Raw genomic sequence first — 24,008 nt, 5'->3', positions numbered from 1 at the left:
ACAACAAGCACCCGAGCTACAAATCTTCTCACAAATTTGTTACCCATCCCTAATTGCTCAGGCATATTCACTCACTCACTCTCTTCAACAAACCCAATCTTCAGGTTTTTTTTTCAGTACCAGAGGACCTCCTATCCTTAGCTCTCCAGTTTCAACTGCCCTTTTGCCTGCTATCTCTAACTATAATGAGCCCACTCTCTGGCCACTACTTGCTAATGCAGGGAAAAGCACTGTTAGCTGACTGTTTCACACACGGACCAAGCTTTACCTTCACTTGACTCTGAAGTTAGGGTCCCAAAGACCATGAAGAAACTCCTGTTCCAAATTGCAATCTGCAGCTCAGTTTGCTCACTCCCATTTTCATACAGATTAACAATTATGAGCATATCAAGAGCCCTCAATTGAATCCCCCACACCTTTCTCCTCCATGTTTCAACATTTGGGTGGAAACCTTTAAACTAAAGAGTTTTTAATGTAGGTTGAGGGGCAAGGTCATTGGGTGGAGTTGGGAGTGTCATTGAGGTTCTCAAACTGGGATTGGAACAGAGTTGAGGTTGAGGTCCAGCCAGGAAAGGTGATGTATCTGGAGTGTCAGTTTGAGGATGTCCGGGTCAGCAGATTCTGATCAAGTAAAGGTTAGAAGGTTGGATGGAGTGTTGGTTTCAGCAGAATCTGATTGGATTGGTGAGGCAATGGTTCCAGGAAGAGGGTTGGTGTCAGATCTGCGGTGTAGCTATGGAGGATGTCAATGATGAGTCAGGGGGTGTATTTAATAGTAAAGGAGTAGATTTTTAATTCTCTAACTTCATCTGGGTAATTATTAACCTTAGGTGAATCAGAATCCTCTGAATTCTCCAATTTTATTGACTTTATCAGAGTTCCAGATGCAGCTAAAGTGGAAAATTCAACTTTCCAGGTAATGGAGCCAGCTGAGGACCTAGCATGCAACTCCACTCCACACATTGAAGAAGCATGTACATGTGTTTTTGTTTTTTTAAAAATTTCTAATCAACCCATTCAGGGATGTCATTGCCCACCTTTTAGAGGTGGGACTTGGACACAGTCCTCTGGTTCAGAGGTTCTCTCACAAATACAACCTATAAAGTGTGTACGTCAGGTTATTTCAGAATCACCTTTGAGCAAAAGGTTCCTCTAAGATCCAAACTCAGGATTTCCCATTTACAAGGCAGGTACTTTAACCCGTTAAGCCCAAAGCATCATTTCAGCATATCTGTTAGCTCTTTAAAAAAAGGTGAGCAATTAATGCTTTCCTTTGTCTTTCTTTATGGCCCTGTAACTTTATGGAATGATGTCCAAGAATTGTTATTAGCTAGGTGTAAAAAATCTAGCCCTTGCTGCCAGGCTGTTAAGCTTTCACTAGTCGTACAAGAACAAACATTGGGAGAATATTCAACTGATATTTGAAAACCAACTACAGTATATGAGGTGTTGTTGATGATGGCACGCTAGTTCAACATCTTTAGATGGATTTATGAACCTGTTTTCACTGTATCAAAGAATCCGTAGGGAGACATGAGTGTAGCCAGCAACATCCTGGCCCTAAGGAATCCTGCAATCTACATAAACCCAATGCAATTCAGTTTATCAATCGCTTGTCCACCAGTTCATCTACTATTGTAATCAGCATCAAAAGAAATTTCTCACCATGTCTGTAGTCAAGTAAACAGCATGCTGACCAACTGAACAGCGAAAATGAAGTTAAAAAGTGACCAGAAGTGTTTCTTTGAAACAAATCATCTCAAGCTAACATTGTGTCCAGGCTATAATGCACATTTCTGTGGTTTGAAGTCAGCTATCATAAATCAATTCTAACAAACCAATGGATAATCCAGGAGGCAAAATTTAATTTGACTGTAATTCATCATTCACTGATTATTTGATTTGTTTTTTCCATCAGAGTTCAAGAAGAAACATCTTTTCCAATCTTTTTTAAAGAAGCCAATGTTCCAGCGGTTGTAAGTTAAATCTGACTGTGTTGCCATTTTTTAATACAAGCTCAATGTGAGTTTAATGTATGCGTACCATGTTGAAAAATGTAGATTCACGCTGCTTTGGAATGGAATGAAACAAGGGATTGTTATGTGTAGCGAATGTGTTCCAGGCACTCTGAAAATCGTATGTCATCACATGGATTGAATCCAGGTAGCTGGAGAAATAAAAATGCAGTAAATTAAATTATGAATAACCAATGATAAATTGGAAATTTTTGGATTATGTGTATTCAATTTAGTTACAAAACATTCCCAATTGTTTGCCTCACTATTTTAGCACTAGTTCATTTTTTCTTTTAAAATATAGTCAAGATTCCCATAGCAATGGAAGTTTGATCCTATTAATACTTAGAAGAAGGGTTATGCAACAATTTTGACATTGGAATGTGAATAGCCCCAAGAAATTTCCAGTTGGAAACTACCCCATAATAGATTAAGACTCCAATTTCCCAGTTAAATTAAGGAAAGATGTTCTGTGCAATCCTCCCCATGTATTATGCCATTGTATTACATTAAAATAATGACCACAATCCAAGCGAGGGAGAAAGTGCTCAAAGCCACGTAAGGTGTTTTAAAAATCCACAACCTGTAAAGACATTGCTGCACACAGGAAGTGATTGCATGCAGGAAGATATGTGGAAAATTCATCAGCAGAACTGATGAGGAGCTCTTGATTGTGGAATTTCACTGAGCAACAAGTGTTGTGGTTATATACTATACTTAGGGAGTTAAATGTTACCACATAAAGTGAAAAGTGTTTACAAGGTTTGTTCCATGATGCTGATACCTAATTTACAGGGAAAATACACTACAGGGTCATAGAATCTTAGAAATCTACAGCACACAAAAGGCCCTTTAGCCCATCAGGCCTGCACCAGTCAAAAACAACCACCTAACTATTCTAATCCCCTTTTTTGATCCTTTTTTTCTGAGAGAACCTGGAGGGATCCCACGCAGACACGGAGAATGTGCAAACACCATACAGTCGCCTGAGGGTGGTATCAAACCCGGGTTGCTGATGCTATGAGGTTGTGCTCCTAGCCACTGAGTCATTGTGCCAACTGGTATGGGTATATCCAAACTGTTGGCAATGTCTCGTTCCCAATTTTTCTCAATGAAATAACAGTTTTGCCCAATCTAGACTTAATCTCAACCATCCAGGATTTCATGAGTACACGGAGTTGATCCAGACTGCCACTTGACATCCAACTGTAAAAGTTGCAAGCAGATATTTCTGTGCTGAAATAATTAATACTTACTGACCAACTTTCTTCACCTCAAAACCAGCATCAATTTTAGCCTTACTAGCAGGCAATGCAGCTGTGAGTAAAAGTCTGGGTCTTTTAGTGCGTTTTGATTCTGTTTGTAAGTTTTGTCTCAATTCCTGGAAGAAAGATCAAATCTTAGTGTAGAAAAATAGTGTTCCATAACTGTCAATGCAAACAGGCTATAGCAGAGTCACTTACAGTCACGTGATTTTCTATACCAACAAGGTAACTTGTTAAATCATTGAATGTAAAAATATTGAAGGCAGACACAAATTATGGTAGCACTGTATTAGAAATAGTACAACCCATTAAAAAAGGCTGTGAAACAGACCTTTTCTGAACTTGTCTGAAACATGTCAAAATTCAATGAAAATATTGATATAACAATGTGCTGAAAACATCAATTTTTTTCACCCTGCAGCCATTAAATTCACAATCTTTGCTCTGTTTAGTCAATACTGCTAAAATTCTCAGCCTAAGATTGGAGCAAAACTCAGCCATTAGTCCCTCAAACCTGCTCTGACATTTGTTAAGGTAATGGCTATTCTAACTGCAACCGTGACTTTATATTAATTACTACACCAAGATAACCATTTGTCTGGATGAGTGCAATCCCCACAACACTCAAGAAAATAAATACTACCCAGGATAATTAATTGGCATCCCATCTGCCACCTTCAACATTCACCCCCTCAGCCACTGATACACAGTGGAAATTGTGGTACCATCTGGAAGGTGCATTTCAACAACTCAACAAGCCTCCTAAAACTCTATCACCTAGAAAGATAAGAGCAGCAGATGGACAGGAATATTGCAAATTCCCTTAGAAATCACACACCACCCTGACTTGGAACTGTATTGCTGATCCTTCACTGTTACTGGGCCAACGTTTTGGAACTCCCTTGCTAATAACACTGTGCTACACTGCAATAGCACTCCCAACGCTCCAAGGACTGCATTGTTTAAGAAAACAGTTCAGCAACACTGTCTTCAGGGCAAGTGGTGACAGACAACAACAATGTCTCAGTGTCTAAATGCTGTCTCAGCCAGCGATGCACACATCCCATGAACTAATAGAGAGAAACCTTTCAGCCTTTGCTTCTCAAAAATCCATCTCTGCCTTAAAAATATTTAAAGGCTCTGTTTCTGCTGCCTTTTGAGGAAGAGTTTCAAAGACTCATGACTCTCTGTCTTTACATCGCTGAGTTTAATGGGTGACCTTTTGTTTTGAAACAGTGACCCGTAGTTCTAGAGTTAAGGTGAGATTGTAAGTCATTTGGATGGCCTGACTTAAGGCATTGTGTTATGTGCCCAGGGACCAGGATTTGAAAGGGCTATAAATCCACAACCCATAAAGACATTGCTGCACATAGGAAATGATTGGATACAGGAAGATATGTGGAAAATTCATCAGCAGAACTGGTGTGGAGCTCTTGATTGTGGAATTTCACTGAGCAACAAGTGTTGTGGTTATATACTATACTTAGGGAGTTAAATGTTACCACATAAAGTGGAAAGTGTTTACAAGGTTTATTCCATGATGCTGACACCTAATTTACTACAGGGTCATAGAATCTTAGAAATCTACAGCACACAAAAGGCCCTTTAGCCCATCAGGCCTGCACCAGTCAAAAACAACCACCTAACTATTCTAATCCCCTTTTCCAGCACTTGATCCATAACCTTTAACACCTTGGCACATCTAAATACTTCTTAAATGTTATGAGAGTTTCTGCCTCTACTACCCCTTCAGGCAGTGAGTTCCAGACTCCCACTTCCCACTGGATGAAAAAGGTGTATCCTCCCATCTCCTCTTAATCTTCTGCTCATTATCTTAAATCAATGCTCCCCAGTCAATGATGCCTCCATCAAAGGGAAAACTTTCTTCTTGTCTACCCTATCTACGTTCCTCAAATGTTTATACATCCCAATGGCTTTGCTCCAAGGGAAACAACCACAGTCTATCCAATGAAATTCTCCAGCCTAGGCAACATCCTGGTAAATCTCTTCTGCACCCTCTCCAGGGCAGTCATATCCCTGTTGTGGTTCTGTTCGCCGAGCTGGAAGTTTTTGTTGCAAACGTTTCGTCCCCTGGCTAGGCGACACCATCAGTGCTTGGGAGCCTCCTGCGAAGCCATTCTTTGATGTTTCCTCCGGTGTTTATAGTGGTCTGTCCCTGCCGCTTCCGGTTGTCAGTTTCAGCTGTACGCTGTAGTGGTTGGTATATTGGAACAATCCGCATCCATGAACATCAACTAGCCACGAAACGACACGACCAGCTATCCTTAGTAGCCACACACGCAGACAACAAGCAACATGAATTCGACTGGGACAACACTACTATCATAGGGCAAGCCAGACAGAGAACAGCCAGGGAATTACTAGAGGCATGGCATTCATCCACAAACCCCACCAACAAACACATCGACCTGGACCCAATATACCAACCACACAGCAGACAGCTGAAACTGACAACCGGAAGCGGCAGGGACAGACCACTATAAACACCGGAGGAAACATCAAAGAATGGCTTCGCAGGAGGCTCCCAAGCACTGATGATGTCGCTTAGCCAGGGGACGAAACGTTTGCAACAAAAACTTCCAGCTCGGCGAACAGAACCACAACAACGAGCACCCGAGCTACAAATCTTCGCACAAACTTTGAGTCATATCCCTCCCATAATGTGGATTCCAGAACTGCACACAATACTCTAGTTATGGCCTAATCAATGTTTTATATGGTTTCAGCATGACCTCCCTACTCTTAAACTCTATGCCTCAACTAATAAAGGCAAGTATACCATAGGCCTTCCTAATCACTTTACGCACCAGTGCTGATACATTATAGGACTGGTGGACATGCATACCAAAACTCCTTTGATTCTTGGTGCTTCCCAGGTCCTTCCATTTATCACGTATTCCCTTGCCTTGTCTGTCCTGTCCTAGTATATCACCTCACATTTATCTGGATTGAAGGGTAGCGAGACCATTCCCGCAATCAGATCTTACAATAGCAACAGCGTTATTTGAAGATATATAAATTGCAGACATTTCTAATGTTCTGTTTAGTTGGCATTTTGCCTGGGTTGTGAGGTAAGATGCTAACTCCACATTGGGAGCTTCTATGTAATTCAAAATCTAATTATTATCACAACTGATTTGCTTATTGATGAGACTATTGAGAAAATCTGTAGCTCAAATTGAGGTTCTGGTTGTAAGTTTGCTTGCTGAGTTGGAAGAGAAAGTGAGGACTGCAGATACTGGAGATCAGAGCTGAAAATGTGTTGCTGGAAAAGCGCAGCAGGTCAGGCAGCATCCAAGGAGCAGGAGAATCGACGTTTCGGGCATAAGCCCTTCTTCAGGAAAGTTGGAAGGTCAAGCTGGAAGGTTCAGTTTAGCAAGCAATCTGTTACTTGCAAAATTGACAAATAAAATCTGCGCAAAGGAAGTTTGATGACTGACATGGCTCCTGAACATTTCCATGAACTGCTTCAAGTCATGATGAGATTTAAACTAACTTGCACCAGTATCTATAGCTTATATAATTGTAAAAGACTCTACAGATGGGTAAAATAGATGAGTAGTACATTCCAGAACTAAAACCACTACTGTCCTTCAAGTGTGACGTGAGATGCCTATATAGTTCATTGCTCAAAACACTTGTCAACTATTTGCTCAGATCACATTACCCACACTTTACATAAAAGGTCATACAATACCTCACTTTGAAAGACTGCATTTTTCAATAGTAGATGCATTTTAGCAGTTCTGCGCTAAAAAGTATTGAGTGAGAGTCTGAGACATAATAGTCACAGCAACACCATGCAGTTACATTTTCAAGTCACACAGAATGATGTGAGTTTTGAGAAGATTTGTCGCTCAAGTTGAGGTGCTGGATATAAGCTTGCTTGCTGAGCTGGAAGGCTTGTTTTCAGACATTTTGTCACCAGATTAGATAACATCAGTGAGCCTCTAATGAAGCACTGGTGTTATGACCCACTTTCCATTTGTGTTTAGGTTTCCTTGGGTTGGTGATGTCATTACCTGTGGTGATGTTATTTCCTGCTCTTTTCCTCAAGAGGGTGGTAAATCGAGTCCAAGTTGATGTGTTTGTTGATAGAGTTCCGGTTAGAAAACCATGCTTCTAGGGATTCTCGTGCGTGCCTCTGTTTGGCTTGTCTTAGGATATAAGTGTTGTCCCAACTGAAGTGGTGTCCTTCCTCATCTGTATGTAAGGATACTAGTGAGAGTGGGTCATGTCTTTTTGTGGCTAGTTGATGTTCATGTATCCTGGTGGCTGCTTTTCTGCCTGTCCAATGTAGTGTTTGTTACAGTTCTTGCAAGATATTTTGTAAATGATACCTGTTTTGCTTGTTGTCTGTATAGGGTCTTTCAAGTTCATTAGCTGCTGTTTTAGTGTGTTGGTGGGTTTGTGGGCTACCATGATGCCAAGAGGTCTGAGTAGTCTGGCAGACATTTCCGAAATGTCTTTGAAGTAGGGGAAAGTGGCTCGGGTTTCTGGGTGTGTTTTGTCTGCTTGTTTGGTTTTGTTGTTGAGAATGACATGTTGTTGATTTGAATCACTTTGAATAAAGTTCAGAACACTTGCAAATAAAAATGAATTCAAATAGATCTATGTTTAGGATCTATTCATGGGATGCGGGTGTCACTGGCTTAGTCATTATTTCCTGCTCTTCATTGCCCTTGAGAAGGTGGTGAGCTCCTTTCCAGATATTTCAGGATCTTGGCCAAGTGACAGTAAAGAACTGGCAATGTAATTCCAAGTAAAGAAGGTGAGCAGCTTGGAGGGGAACTTGCAGCTGCTGATGCTTCCTATGCATTTGCTGCCATTGTCCTTCTCGTTGGTAGAGGTTGCGGGTTGTTCTTGTGCATCTTGTACATGGTAACACAATCATAGGAGCATAGAATTGCTATAGTGTGGATAGAGGCCATTCAACCCATCAACTTTTCCCGACTCTCCGTAGAGTGTCCCATACACACTCGCCCTATCCCTGTAACCCTGCATTTCCCATTGCTAGTCCATATAACCTGCACATCCCTGGACACTATGGGGCAATTTAGCATGGCCAGTCCACCTAATCTGCACGTCTTTGGACTCCGGGAGAAAACTGGAACACCAGTGGAGACAGTGAATGTTGAAGGTAGTAGATGGGATGCCACTCAAATGGACTGTTTGTCTTGAATGGTGTCAGGTTTTAAGTCGTCAGGACCTGAGTTATTCACCATAGGGTGTTCAGTGATTGTACTATCACTGAATGTCAAGGTGTGAGCTTCAATCCTCTCTTGTTGGATATGGTCATTGCTGGCATTTGTGTGGCAATGTTACTTGACACTTATCATGCCAAGCCTGAATATTGTCTAAGTCTTGCTGCAGATTGACACAGGTTGCTTAAATATCCAAGGAGTCATGGATTGTGCTGAATATTGCAGCCTGTTTATTAGTAGCAGTACGACAAAGCAACTCCAGGCAATAATGTTGAAGTTCCTCACCCAGTGTACATTGTATTTTTGCCAAACTCAGTACATTCTCCAGGTGATGTTCAACACTGAGGAGTACTGATTCATAACTGAGCCATGTCAGTAGGTGGTAATCAGTAGGAGGTTTCCTTGCCCATGTTTGACCTGATATCATGTGAGACATCTTAGGGTCCAGAGTCAATGCTGAGGACTATGAGGGCAACTCCCTCCTGACTGTATACAGTTACATCACCACTTTTGGTCTGTTCCACTGAAAGCACAGATGCAGAGATGGTGACGATGTTGACTGGGACACTGTCTGTGAGGTATGACTTCATGAGAATGAATATGTCAGGCCGTAGCATTACTAGTCTCTGGAACAGCTCTCCCCATTTGGTACAAGCTCCGAGATATTTGTAAGGAGAACTTTGCAAGGTTGACAGCACTGTGTGTGCCTGTGTTGTTTCTGGTGTCTTGGTAGATGGTCCATCCTTGGTTGAATGATTGTCTAGTTTCACTCCATTTATGAAACTTTATAGAGAGTAACTATGACTGAATGGCTTGCTAGGCCACTGAAGAGGGCACTTATGAGTCAACCACATCACTGTGGATCTGGAGTCACATGTAATGCAGAACCAATGTGTTTTACAAATTCTTTTTCTTGAAGGACATTAGTGAAACATCAAGGTTTTTTTGATGGTATGTGGTTCCCATTAGATCACATTTAATCAATATTTATTAGCTGAATTCAAATTTCATGGGGATTTAACACCCATCGTGGGCGGCACGGTGGCACAGTGGTTAGCACTGCTGCCTCACAGTGCCAGAGACCCGGGTTCAATTCCCGCCTCAGGCGACTGACTGTGTGGAGTTTGCACGTTCTCCCCGTGTCTGCGTGGGTTTCCTCCGGGTGCTCCGGTTTCCTCCCACAGTCCAAAGATGTGCACGTCAGGTGAATTGGCCATGCTAAATTGCCCGTAGTGTTAGGTAAGGGGTAAATGTAGGGGTATGGGTGGGTTGTGCTTTGGTGGGTCGGTGTGGACTTGTTGGCCCGAAGGGCCTGTTTCCACACTGTAATGTAATCTAATCTAAACTAATCTAATCTAATCTCATCTCCAGAACATAACTCTGTGTCTCTGGGTTACTAGTCTAGTCCAATGACAAAAGCACTATACCATCATATCTCCCCAGTGTAGACACTCATTATTATCAGTGGCCTAGTGTGTAGTTAGTTGATCTTAGTATAGAAAGTTATGTAGCTGCTGCTGCAGTTGGCTTCATGGAAAAGGAAGCTGAAAAAATAGCTAAGATTCCTAGTCCCATCAATTTGCAATAACGTTACTTAACTTTGTGCATGCGTCTGTGAATATACATATGTTTGTGTATGTTACAATTCTTGAAGAGTATGGAATGATGCTGTGTTGTAATATTCTATATAGTGGAAACCCCTGCTCACATTGATTGACTGGACGTCCAAATAAAGCTTAGCCTTGGAAGGTGATGACAAGCTACTGGTCTTATGGAATCGTGCAAAGTTTTATCTTGAGAAAATATAAAGCAAAGAATTTTTTTTGTTACTCACCTTAAGCAAAACTGTATACCTTTTCTTGTTATCAAATGGATTTCCCCTTGACCCTGGGTGGTCCCATACTAAGTCGAGACCATCAAAGTCATACTTCCTAACAAATTTGATCGCAGAGAAGATGAATGTTGCACGAGTTTTCTTAGTAGCAACTGTAGTGCTGAACCTGAAAGGAGGGAGAGAATGAGTGAAATATTTTCATTTTGTTCAATCATTTATTTAAAAAAATCAATTTTGTTAATATTCATAACATAATCTTAAATCAAAACTGCATGCGTGTAAAACATTAAAATTCTTTTAAAATTCCATTTTATATTTCACACGGTAAACACCTAGTTTGAAGCATTTTATTTCATACAGAATATATAAAAACTGGTAAGCTATTTTAAACAAAATATAAGTGAGTGTTCTGGCAGATCATTTTACAAAACAGCCTCAGGAGCCTTGAGGTACAAAAATTGTTTTTTGAGCCAACCCTAGAAGAGTCTACCTCAGAAAATATTCTGAGATAGCTCTTTAACTCAATGAGGATTCATCTGATATTTAGACATTGTAAGTCACATAGACAGTACATTACACTCATTCTGAAATGGTCTGTTTTAGACAAACACCTTGTCTTTTTCTCACATTCCAGAAGTGGTAGAGTGAGTGTTACATCTGGTCTAACCACTCCCTGTCCTCCCAGGTGCCATCCTATCTCCGCTCCGAAGCCTTTGTTTTGTTCTCATCTGTGATTAAACTCCATTGCTTTGTCTTTCTCAGCCTGGTGCAGGCCCATCCTCACTTTCCATTTCTAAATAGAACTCTGGGTTAATTCTGTGAAATTCAGTCTGTTTATCATGTCAGCACCCTGAGTGAATCTGTTTGTGTGAGATTGTTTCTTTTTAGTCTGACAACTTTTCTTTAATAAGAATAAATGAAAAATGAATCTGAAATGATTGTTGCTTACAAAGTTAACTGAAACTCTACCTCAGTTATCTTGAGAAAATATAAAGCAAAGAATTTTTTTTGTTACTCACCTGAAGCAAAACTGTATACCTTTTCTTGTTATCAAATGGATTTCCCCTTGACCCTGGGTGGTCCCATACTAAGTCGAGACCATCAAAGTCATACTTCCTAACAAATTTGAGTTTGAGATTGGTATGGGATTAAGCTATGCTAACTCACGTCACACCCAAAATGTCCCAACGTGGGATAGAATTCACACCTAGTAGTATCCATACATAAATATGTCGAGGCTCATAAGACCATAAGACATAGATGCAGAAGAAGGTCATGGTATCTGATCCATCATTCTGAGATCATGGTTGATCTAATAATCCTCAACTCCACTTTCCTGCCTTTTCCCCAATGCTGGAACCTCATTCGATGAGGTCCAAGGCCCAATTGCCTCCTGTTAGGGAGGTGTTTGTTTATTGTTTACCATCCATTTGAAGCCTGAGAAAGAGAGAAAAGGAATTTCTACCCCCTTAACCTCAAAACTACTGAGGTCCATTGATTGCTATGATGCGGAGGTGCCGGTGTCGGACTGGGGTGGACAAAGTTAAAAACCAGGTTATATTGTATCTTTAGTTACTTCAAAAATTGGACTTTCTGATTAAACACCTGGGCTTCTGGAAATTTATAGACAACTGATAGGCGTTGCAGTAGTTGGCATTAAATATAAGACGATCATAAATGGGAATTTCATGAGACAAGAGATGGAAATGTGTTGCTGGAAAAGCGCAGCAGGTCAGGCAGCATCTAGGGAACAGGAGAATCGACGTTTCGGGCATCAGCCCTTCTTCGGGCTAATGCCCGAAACGTCGATTCTCCTGTTCCCTAGATGCTGCCTGACCTGCTGCGCTTTTCCAGCAACACATTTCCATCTCTGATCTCCAGCATCTGCAGACCTCACTTTCTCCTCAAAGATTTCATGAGACAACTCTTAACACATAGGGGAGTAAAACTGTGGAACTCACTACCACAAGAAATAGTTGAGTGATTACGTATTTATGGGTAAGCTAGGTAATGAGTTGATGGAGAAAGGAATAGAACAATATGGTGATAGAGTTAATGCAAATAGGTGGGAGATAGACAAACATTGGCATTGACCAGTTAGGCCAAATGCCTTATTTCTGTGCTGTGAATATATGGAAATGTTTAGTGGTTGATAAATTTACAGAAAGGACAGCATCAGCATTCTTTATTGAAAATAATTTGCTCTTGGAATGTGAACAGTTCCAGTAGGTCACCAACCTTTGCTAAATCTAAATGCTTTTTGAATTTCAGTAGCTCATGAATTATAGTACCTCGTAATCTCAAAATTCCACAATCTTAACCCAGAAACAATGAATGAATGGTGCTAAATTTATGATCAGGTTGGCATGATACTTGGATACGTTGGTGTTCCAATGACATTGCTGCTTTTGTCTATCATAGTGGCAAGCACCAATGAGAAAGGACAGAGCTATTGTAGGGGATTGTACTGCTGAATACCTTGAACTTCTTCTTGACTTAATGTTGGCTGACCTGACAGTAGAGGGAAGGTTATTGATTAAGCAGGTGAAGATGTAATTTCCTTTAGAAATTCCTGGAGGAATATCGTCAGGTTGCAATGGTAGGACTCTATCAGTCATCAGTAACTTGCCTTGCAGCAGATAGGACTCTTGCTGTTTGAGAGGTTTCCTTTTGATCCTCAAATTTCATTTCTGCTAGAATTCTTTGGCGTAATTCTAAGTCAAATGGTTCCTTTACGTCAAAGGTAAATATTTTCACCTCTAGTCTAAGGTATCTATACCTGTTTCAAAGTTGTTATTAGATCAGGAGTGGGGCACACTCTAAACAAACAGAGCAAGACTAATGCAGAGATTCATATTTTGATCAATACTTGTCATTGCATATTGGTACAAAATAATAAATGTATTATCATCCTGACTACTTTATGAAACAAAAGGCAGGTAGTCAGGATGTTGAACCCCTAGCTAGTTAGTTACTGGTTATCAGGAGTGTGAACATCATTGAACAAGTCATTGGAGAGCAAATGTCACTACTGAGAGAAATTGGTCAGATATGATTTATCCTGTTTTTCTCAGACAGGATGTTTCTACACCTACTCTCACATTTCCCAGTGGATGCCAGTATCATTGTTTTTGAGAGCTACTCAGATTAGGGCCAGGTCTTTATCTGGGGTGTAGAAACATTTCATAGCTATTACTATGTTCAAAGCATCCAGCTACTTATTAAACATCATTCAGATGTCGGTAGACATTCATGTGCATCACGTTCAGGACCTTAGGATGAGGCAGATTAATTTATTCACTCAACTGGTTGAGAATACCATAAAGCACTTCAGTCTCATTTTTTTCTCTGTTGTGAGACTGAGGATATAGATGTTTATAGATCTGCTCCCATTCATTTCTTAACTGTCTGCTGCCATTCGAACCTGGATATGGTCAGGCTTAGGAGATTCTATAAGTTGTGGAATGACTTGGCTCTATGTATAGCCTGCTGCTTTTGGCAAATTTATTATTAAAGCTTTACTGGTTGGTATCTAATTTCTAAAGGAAATTACATCTTCACCTGCTTAATCAATAACCTTCCCTCTACTGTCAGGTCAGCCAACATTAAGTTGATATAAGGTCAATCTGGAGCCCCTCCTTGCATATCATTCCACATTTTGCATTGAAGAAGCTCTCAGTTTGATGCTGGTTGAGGAGTGTGGGATGCATTAGGTCATGAGGTCATTAATTGTGATAGGAATAATTCTATACTTTTACATGTACTACTTGTATTTAAAGAGCCAGATTTCTCTCTTGGAATTGTAACTTTGCTGGAAAGCCTGAGAAAATGCCGTGTGTTTCTATCTAAGCTATGTAGGAATGTCTGGGCACTACTCCACTTTTGGTTAACCAGTAACTAACCAGCTAGGGGTTCAACATCCTGACTACCTGCCTTTTGTTTCATAAAGGCAGGTAGTCAGGATGATAATACATTTATTATTTTGTACCAATATGCAATGACAAGTATTGATCAAAATATGAATCTCTGCATTAGTCTTGCTCTGTTTGTTTAGAGTGTGAAATAAAGCAGCTTAGTAATTCATAAGGTTCAACTCTAGTGTTTACTCCATCTACGTTTACAGCCATTTATGGAGGAAAGGCATAAATCGTTTTGAGCAGATGAGCAATGTGCCGAGGAGTGGCAGTTGGAGTTTAATTTAGATAAATGTGAGGTGCTGTGTTTTGGACAGGCAAATCAGGACAGGACTTAAACACTTAATAGTAAGGTCTGGGGAGTATTGCTGAACAAAGAGACCTTGGAGTGCAGGTTCATAATTCCTTGAAAGTGGAATCACAGGTAGATAGGATTGTGAAGAATGCACTTGGTATGCTTTCCTTTATTGGTCAGTGCATTGAGTAGAAGAGTTGGGAGACCATGTTGTGGCTGTGCAGGACATTGGTTTAGGCCACTTTTGGAATACAGTGTGCAACTCTGGTCTCCTGCGATACGAAGGAATTTATGAAACTTGAAAGGGTTCAGGAAAGGTTACAGGGATGTTGCCAGGGTTGGAGGATTTGAGCAAGACGGAGAGGTTGAATAGGCTAGGGCTGTTTTCTCTAGAATGTCAGAGGCTGAGGGGTGACCTTTCAGAGGTTTATAAAATCATGAGGGGCATGGTTAGGGTAAATAGACAAGGCATTTTCCCTGGAGTCGGGGAGTCCAAAACTTGAGGGCATAGGTTTAAGGTGAGAAAGGAAAGATTTTAAAAGGGGCTTGAGGGGCAACATTTTCACGCAGAGAATGGTGCATGTATGGAATGAGCTATCAGAGGAAGTGGTAAAAGCTGCTCCAATTATAACATTTAAAAGGCATCTGGATGGGTATGTGAATTGGAAGAGTTTAGAGGGATAGGTGACAAATGGGACTCAATTAGGTTAGGATATCTGGTCGACAAGGGCGAGTTGGACCAAAGGGTCTGTTTCTGTGCTGTACTTCTCTATGATTCTATGTTCTGCATTTATTGTGCAAGTGAGCACAAATGTTTTTCTCTGGGTAAGAAACTCAGGTGATTTACAGATGCCACTGACATAACTAAAACTAAGAACGCTGAGTTTTCAGAGCGTAGTTTTCCTTTATATCAAAGCAACCAAAGTGGAGAATAACATTTTATATTTAATCTAAATATGAGGCTTTATTCCCTTTCTGCTAGAAAGCTTGGAATTTTAAGAGTTCCTAATGAACTAGATTTTCTCATCCCAACAATCTGAGTTATTTGCTCTTTAAGACTGAATGTCAAACCAACCATTACTTGGCTCCATGGGGAAAAATGTATATTTCCATATATAGTTCATTACCTGTTTATATCTGTGATAGACATTACCTTTGTGGATTAAATCCTCCAATAGCCAAGAGTGTCTTCAAATTAGGATTCCTGATGGAAAAAGCAAAACAATGCCTCGTTTTAATGAAAAATATATATTGAATATCACAATTTTGGAAGCTCATGCCTTCAGTGAAAGACATTTCAGAAATATCTATGGGAAATAGCTTACCCTTTGTGGGTAATGTATTCTTAATTTCCTACTTAGTTCCTGTAACAGAAAGTATACACATTCTGAATCAATAGTTCTCAATAAATTACTTGTATGTGTGTTATATTTCACTGTTCTGTAAACTACCAATCAGTCATTGCACCTCATATATTTTACTGCAACATATGAATGGTTCATGGAAACAGAAGTAGCACTTTCAGTCCCTTGAGCCTGTTCTACCATTCAATGAAATCATGGCTGATCTGTGGCCCAACTCCATATACCTGTCTTCAGTCCAGTTCCCTTAGACCAAGGACAACAAATGAATGTTACCTACCTGGACTTCAAGAAGGCCTTTGACAACATGCTGCACAGGAGGCTACTGAGTAAGATAAGGGCCCATGGTGTCAGAGGCAAGGTCCTAGCATGGATAGAGGTCTGGCTGAAAGCAGAGAGTGGGGATCAAAGGGTCCTTCTGAGATGGCAGCTAGTGACAAGTGGTGTTCCGCTAGGCTCAGTGTTGGGACCACAACTTTTCACTTTATACATTAACAACCTCTGTAAAGAAACTGAGGGCATTCTGGCTAAGTTTGCAGAGGATACAAAGATAGGTAGAGGGACAGGTAGCATTGAGGAGGTGGGGAGGCTGCAGAAGGATTTGGACAGTTAGGAGAGGTGAGCAAAAAAGTGGCAGATGGAGTACAACGTGGGAAACTGTGAGGTCATGAACTTTGGTAGGAAGAACAGAGGCATGGATTATTTTCTAAATGGGGAGAAAATTCAGATGCCTGAAGTGCAAAGAGACTTGGGAATTCTAGTCCAGGATTCTCTCAAGGTAAACTTGCAGGTTGAGTTAGTAGTGAGGAAGGCAAATGCAATGATGGCATTTATTTTGAGAGGACTTGAATATAAAAGCAGAGATATACCTCTGAGGCTCTATAAAGCTCTGGAAAAACCACATTTGGAGTATTGTGTGCAGTTTTAGGCCCCATAGCTCCATAAGGATGTGCTGGTCCTTGATCGTGTTCAGAGGAGGTTCATGAGAATGGTCTCAGGAATGAAAAGCTTAATGTATAAGGAATGTTTGAGGACTCTGGGTTTATACTTGATGGAATTGAAACTTCTAGAATACTGAATGGCCTGGACAGAGTAGATGTCAGGAAGTTGTTTGCATTGGTAGGAGAGACTCGGACCAGACGGCATAGCCTTAGAGTAAAGGGAAGACCTTTTAGAACTGAGATAATGAGAAATTTTTTCAGCCAGAGAGTGGTGAATCTATAGAATTCATTGCCACAGAAGATTGTGGAGGCCAGGTCATTGAGTATATTTAAGATGGAGATGGATTCTTGAGTATCAAGGGGATCAAGAGTTACGTGGAGAAAGTGGGAGAATGGGGTTGAGACATTTATCAGCCATGATTGAATGGTGAAGCAGACTCGATGGGCTGAATGGCCTAATTTCTGCTCCTATGTTTTATGGTCTTATGGTCTAGTATATTTGTGTAACAAAATATTCTCAGTTTTTTATTATCCTTTTCCTGAACTTTTTAAAAAGAAATGTACTACATTTTTCACAATTTCAAGTGGATGAAGATAGACAACAGTTGAAACTAAAACAACATCACTAAAATAATACATAACAAGAACTAAGATTGTATGATGACTTTATTTGAGCACAAAAATATTCCAAGGGGTATGATTGAGGAAGAATAGAATGGAATGGAATCTAAGCATCTGTGGAAGCATGAGCAAAAATGTCTAAAAACTAATGCTTAGATTCCATTCCACTCTTCCTCAATGCTAGAGCTCTGAAAGATTCAGAGTTTTGGATGCAGACTGTTTCAGGGAAGGAGTGCCATTGAGTAAGATAGAGGAGGCTGAAGATTCTGCCATCACTAGTGCAAATGAAGTACAGCCTGCTACAACTGAAGGAGCAGATGGAGGCACGGCTGTTTTGGATCTGAAGTGGGTCAAAGCCTAGTAGAAATTTGGAGATGATGATACAGATTGATGCTTTGACATCTTGTGAGAGTCAATGCATGTCAAAACTCAAATTGATATGAGTTTCATCCGTGCTTTTGTTAATTGAATTATTTTGTGCTCCCGAATTATTGGGTTGAATATCTTTCACTGCTAAAATAGCAGTTTCTTTACCTTAATCTTGTGTGCTGAAGGAGAATGGAGCTGAAAAATGTGTTGCTGGAAAAGCGCAGCAGGTCAGGCAGCATCAAAGGAGCAGGAGAATCAACGTTTTGGGCCTAAGCCCTTCCTGCGCTTTTCCAGCAACACATTTTTCAGCTCTGAACTCCAGCATCTGCAGTCCTCACTTTCTCCTCGCTGAAGGGGAATGTAAGGACTGCAGATGCTGGAGATCAGAGTCAAAAAGTGTGGTGCTAGTAAAGCACAGCAAGTCAAGCAGCATCGGAGGAGTAGAAGCCCCTTACCCTCCACCCCGTCCAACCACAACATTCCTGATGAAGAGTTTCTCGGGTACTGCCTGACTGGCTGTGCTTTTCCAGCACCATACTTTTTGACTCTTGTGCCCTGGAGTCAAACATGAAAATCAAGAACCTTCACCGCCAGTTTCTTTTCACTACATTCCCTACCATGATAGTATCTAGGAATTTTTCTATACCTTGGACTATTGATAAACAGATTATTGAAATGTTTATTGTATTTTCAGATTCGTTGTTTTGTTGAGAAAATCTATCCTCTGGGTAAACCTCATAACAAGTACTTTATGCACTGAAATTTTAACTGGGATGCACTGCCAGTCTTTTGCATTCTTTATTTGAATAGAAACATGCAGATTTTCCACAACAGGTTCCGTTAATATCCCATTCAACTCTGATAAGAATCCAAAAGATTCCATGGACAATGCTGTAGGTCATGTTGATTTACTTTTCCACCTGCTCTGGGAAATTCATCCTGGTCTTGTAAAACCCAGAACTTCTCCCCATGTCTTATAACATCAAAAGTAAACAAGTATTGTGGGTAAGGCCCTATGTGCCAACTTCCACTTAAGTGGTTCATTAGAAATATGACTGATCCCTAGAGGCCAATACACCAAATGGACTCCAGGAACCTGAAACTAAACCCAACAGTGCAATCTAGGTTCAAGGCTCCTATTTGAATTAGAACTTAAAAATAAAATGTTCTTCTTTGGTTCCTTGCATAAGGCAGGCAAAGAAGTCCTGACTGAGGTCAAGAATAAGGCAGAGAGAACCCCTCCTCTCTCTCAGTGATTGATGTTGCTGAATTTTTCAGCCACCTGAGACCTCCCACTCATCCTGCATGCTCCGATGGTCACCCCTGAACCAGGCCTGAAATAAGCATAGTCACCTTGTCTATCTTATTACTAATCTTGTATAATTTATGTAACAGATTATTCTTTCACAGGAGTTGGGGGATTTCTGGCTAGACCAGCATTTGTTGTTCATCCCTAATTGCCCTTGAGAAGATGATGTTGAGTTCCAGCAACACATTTTTCAGCTCTGATCTCCAGCATCTACAGTCCTCACTTTCTCCTCGCTGAAGGAGAATGTAAGGACTGCAGATGCTGGAGATCAGAGTCAAAACGTGTTGTGCTAGTAAAGCACAGCAAGTCAAGCAGTATCGGAGGAGTAGAAGCCCCTTGCCCTCCACCCCGTCCAACCACAACATTCCTGATGAAGAGTTTCTCGGGTGCTGCCTGACTGAGGTCGATGTGATATAGGTACACTATTGTTAAGTCCTGGATCTTTTCTCCTAACAACAGTGATGCAGTTCTACATTAGGAGAGGGTAGAATTTGGAGGAGAACTCTGATATAGTGATCATCCACTATATAAGGCCCACTTATTTAAAGAAAGATATAATTTCAGAGATAGTTTGGAGAATGTTTACTAGGATCATTTGTGTATGGAAGGGATTGTCTTATGAGCAAGGGTTAAACAGGTTGGGACTCTACTCACTGGAGTTTATAAGAACAAGAGGTGGTCTAATTGAAACATATAGAATTCTTAAAGAGCTTGACAGGGCAAATGCTGAGAGGATGTTTCCCTTCATAGGAAAGTCCCGGACCAGAGGGCTCAGTCTCAGAAACAGATGCACCAATTTAAGACTGAGATGTGGAGGAATTTCTTTTCTCAGAGGGTTGAGTGTGTTTGGATTGCCTTGACATTGAGGGCTGTGAGGACAGAGTCCTTGTTTATATTTAAGACTGAGATAGATAAGTTTTTGATCAGTAGGGCAATCAATGTTACAGGAAAAGGCTGGAAAGTGGAAGCAAGGAATGTCAGTTCAGCTATGATCCTATTGAATGGTGGAGCAGGCTAGAGGGACTGAGGGCAGCATCATTTGCGTATACACTTAGCCCAGGCATTAATTTCCAAATTGGTACCTTCAGCTACTACACCAAATTCTTTATATAATTCTTAATGTAATGGCTAAGAGATCATAATAAATGAATAGTTTGAATAATTTGTGTTGCAGACAGGAAGAGGGAACAGAGCTAATTTTGACTTTGGCCAGTAATATAAGATGGGTGATATCAATTCAGTTGATTGGATCTGGAAATGGTTTACAATATGCCATTGAATCAACATTATCATTTTAAACTAAGATCCAAGTTCAAAACTATTGCTGGCTATACTAATGAATGAAGTGAGATTAAGCAACAGGAGTAATTGGACAAGTATAATTCTGTAATGTTTCTATACGACACTTTGATTTTGTTACTATTTTTAGACACAGCAAATCTTACAACAGATTTAGAAGCAGAGATATAAAATTGGTTGTGGTGGAGGAAGTTCTCCAAACTCTAGGCTAGATCATTTCAAGAGAGAGCAGAGAGATTACAGTGTTACTCTGAGAGGAGTCAGTAATACCAGCTCACATAGATAGTTTCATTCTAAATGTGAACAGAGAAATTTATATTATGTTTGACTAAAAAAGTGTGTGTGAAATACAATGTCCATGGAATTTAATCACACAGGCATCTCTGGGTCTTGCATTGGTGAAAGTGATTCTTTTGCATTTCAAGATTCTTTTTCTGAGAATATGTAACTAAATGAATATGCAGCACCTTCTATTATGTCAGGTTCCGATTGCTCTGGCATCAAAAAAGTCACACAATGTTTCCACTTGGTGTAAGTCAGTAAACTCTCTTCTATTTGGATCCTTAAGTCTTTCAGCTAGTTCCTGCTATTTCATGAATGTTTAAACAACAACCTTCCAATCATTTATTTTGACATGGTGCGTGAAGGGCACCCCTCCAAAATAATTTTTCTGCTGAGTTCACGTCATGCAGGGTAGAACACATGAAACTCTCTCCTGATCTTTCTAAGATTTGCTGAAATGCAATCTAGGCATCTTAGCTTTTGCGCACTTTGTTTTTCCTTTCTAGTTGTGTCATAAATCTTATAACATTGAATTGGGAAGTCCAGTGGTGTTTATCCATCTTTCTCTGATATGCTTCATTACTTGAAACAAGCAACATGCTCCCTTGTGGCCCGTACTTAGTCATTTGCCTTTATTTTGTGAGATGTCACCATTAAATGATATTTAAGGGCAACATATCATTAAGAAATAAAATAAAGAACTGCAGATGTTGGAGATCTGAAACAAAAACAGAAAAAGCTGGTGAAACTCAGTGGTTCTGGCAGCAGATGGGGAGAAAATAAAGTTAATGTTTCAAGTCTAGTCACTCTTCATCAGTTCTGATGTTGCCCAATCTACTGAGTTTTGCCAAACATTTGTTTACATTCCATTGATAGATATTTGACTAAATTGAATTAAAGTCAAAAACAGCAGAGGTTTCAATGTTGTATTATCCAATCTCTGCTGGAGCAGGATTTGGAATGGTTCAATTGACCTATCCTCCTTGCAATAGAAATGGGGAAACAATTGGATCAGGCTCAATCTCCTAACTAATCCAAATAAATCTTGCTGGAAAATGTATATACGTGAAAATCCTATGTAAACAGGATTATTATTGGGATTAGACAGCCTTTTAATAATCAGTTAGCAAGCGACTACACGGAATCAAACATAAAGACTGAGCAATTGGGTAACACACTGAGGGACCGCAGGATTTGAACATTATACCAAAGAACATGACTGTGGTCAGTGGGGAGAAACTTGCAGCAAAATGGTGGATTATGATTTAGCAGTTACATATACACATGCAAACTATATCGTACAACTGTTTTCAGTACACAGATGAACTACTGAGAGATACATCACTACTTACTTTGTTTTGAGACTGTTAAATGATGCATAAAGAGCTTCATCATTTTTTTCCTTCGTCACAATCTTATGGTGATTATCAATGGCAGCAAATGCATAAATTAGATGGGTGCACAGGCAAGGAGGGATGTTTTCTGGCATAAACTTGCCTATTCCTGGTCTGTGCTGTGCCCAATTTGTGAAATAACAAATCAATTTAAAGGTAGTTCCTAAAAACAGAACATAATGAAGAATAAGAAAGTTGCCCATCATCCTTCGTCTTTTAAATCTTATCTGACATTAATATTGTGACTTACCCACATCTAGTTGGGACAACAGCATGAATCCCACTAGAAAAAAACGGTAAAACAAATTTGATTTAAAATGGAGATTCATTCTCTCATGTAAAATATAATACATTTCAAATAATAAAAACAATTTGATTAGCTGCAGTATTTGATTAACTAGAAAGAGTGTCACATTCTGAACTGGTAATAAAATTACACATGCTGTCAAAACTTTTCATCTGTGGTCATTATAAGAATCACAGCAATACAAATTTGAAACTGATCATCTATTCATACTGCATCAGAAGAAAGTGCTGATTAGTTGGCAAGTGGATTCTTATTGGTTGAAGGATTATCATTGAGAATTATCATTATGAAGAAAGTAACTCCAAGTTTTTGTTTAAGTTCAAACCATGAAAGTCAACATTGATTGGTCAAAGAACTGCTATGAACAATCCTGTAGGGAACAAGCTTTTATTTGGTTGAAAAGGTACAATGTGTGGACATATTCTTTCTGTTTGCAAAGCACAGGACCTTATGTATGAATATCAGTAGCTTCTATTAAACATAAGTAGTCACATTGTGGCCCAACTGATAACCTTAAACAGTTGATATAATTCATAAAGCAATTAGGATTATTAAGTGTTGCCCAATTATGGAATCATATCTAATCTTGGGTATGATGTTCTGATATTTTTCAAGTTTTGGGCTGGATGAGTACATTCAGTCAATTCTCTGCCATTTCAACAATCTGGCCCCAGTCTTCCCACTTTGGGAACCCAATTGCTGTCTTAATGGTTGGTAAATGCAGAATTTTCCCCTTATCTGGCTGCCTCCTAGAAGACTCCGTATTCTAAGAGTAAAGGTAAAATTGCCATAGTCTTACCAGACTATAGGGCTGCTCTTTCCTCAGAGAGAGACGACTGATGGAGGTTTAACCTGAGGGTCACCAGACCTCAGGCAAGAGAACTGGTTGAGAAGGAGAGCCCTTTGAGGTACCAACAACGTGGGTTCCTCACTATTAGTACACTTCTAACCTATGCAAAGTTTGGACTTGCAAATTGTCCTGATGCTTGAAAATGTTTAAAGAACAGATTCTGCCCTATGAGTCTCCTTACCTTCACTAAACTGTTCTAGTTATATCATTGACTTTCTTACTGCATTGCAGCCATATTGTGAACACAATTCCAGTTGCATTGACATGCTCAACAATTTCTTCCTGCTGCCTGTTGCCTGTGAAAAGGATGTCTTGGGGCAAAAAGGATTTCCAACCTATTCATTGCAGCCTGCACAATGTCAAAGGTGAAGCATCTGAGAATCTTGGAAATTGCTGAACAATCCCTTCAATCATTTCTTAAGGGTTAGCTTGCTTCTGTTCTGCAGCCAGAATGCACCCTGATTCTAACAGGTGTTGGATGCCTTTATATGGTGTCATAGATATCCAGTATCCGGCCTTCCTGATAGGCCTGCTGCTCCCAGTGTTCAAGTGCAATGGGAACTGCAAATGTTCATGTATCCATCATGGAAAGGCCTACCAGTTTTGTTTAATAAAAATGTTTTGAATTTCTTTAAGCAGCATGACAGAATACTTAACACACAGGTATTGACTAGTAAACCACAACTCAACCCCTTTGTATTAAATGCCTTCAGTTTACAACATATGT

General features: G+C 40.0%; 1 protein-coding gene across 1 annotated transcript in view; it reads right to left on the bottom strand.

Moving 5' to 3' along the window:
* Nucleotides 1-24,008, bottom strand: part of LOC122563134 (acidic mammalian chitinase-like) — a 54,672-nt gene that overhangs the window by 30,478 nt on the left and 186 nt on the right. The window contains exons 2-7 of the mRNA XM_043716586.1: nt 22,375-22,407; nt 22,083-22,287; nt 15,702-15,752; nt 10,340-10,505; nt 3,272-3,396; nt 2,044-2,167 (exon numbers count right to left, since the gene is read on the bottom strand). Of these exons, the coding sequence (XP_043572521.1) occupies nt 2,044-2,167; nt 3,272-3,396; nt 10,340-10,505; nt 15,702-15,752; nt 22,083-22,287; nt 22,375-22,407 (704 nt within the window). The remainder of the gene's footprint in view (nt 1-2,043; nt 2,168-3,271; nt 3,397-10,339; nt 10,506-15,701; nt 15,753-22,082; nt 22,288-22,374; nt 22,408-24,008) is intronic.

This window comes from Chiloscyllium plagiosum, chromosome 26 (genome assembly GCF_004010195.1).
Source record: "Chiloscyllium plagiosum isolate BGI_BamShark_2017 chromosome 26, ASM401019v2, whole genome shotgun sequence".
NCBI lineage: Eukaryota > Metazoa > Chordata > Chondrichthyes > Orectolobiformes > Hemiscylliidae > Chiloscyllium > Chiloscyllium plagiosum.
The sequence above is the reverse complement of the archived record's forward strand: the minus strand, read 5'-3'. Positions and strand labels throughout refer to the sequence as shown.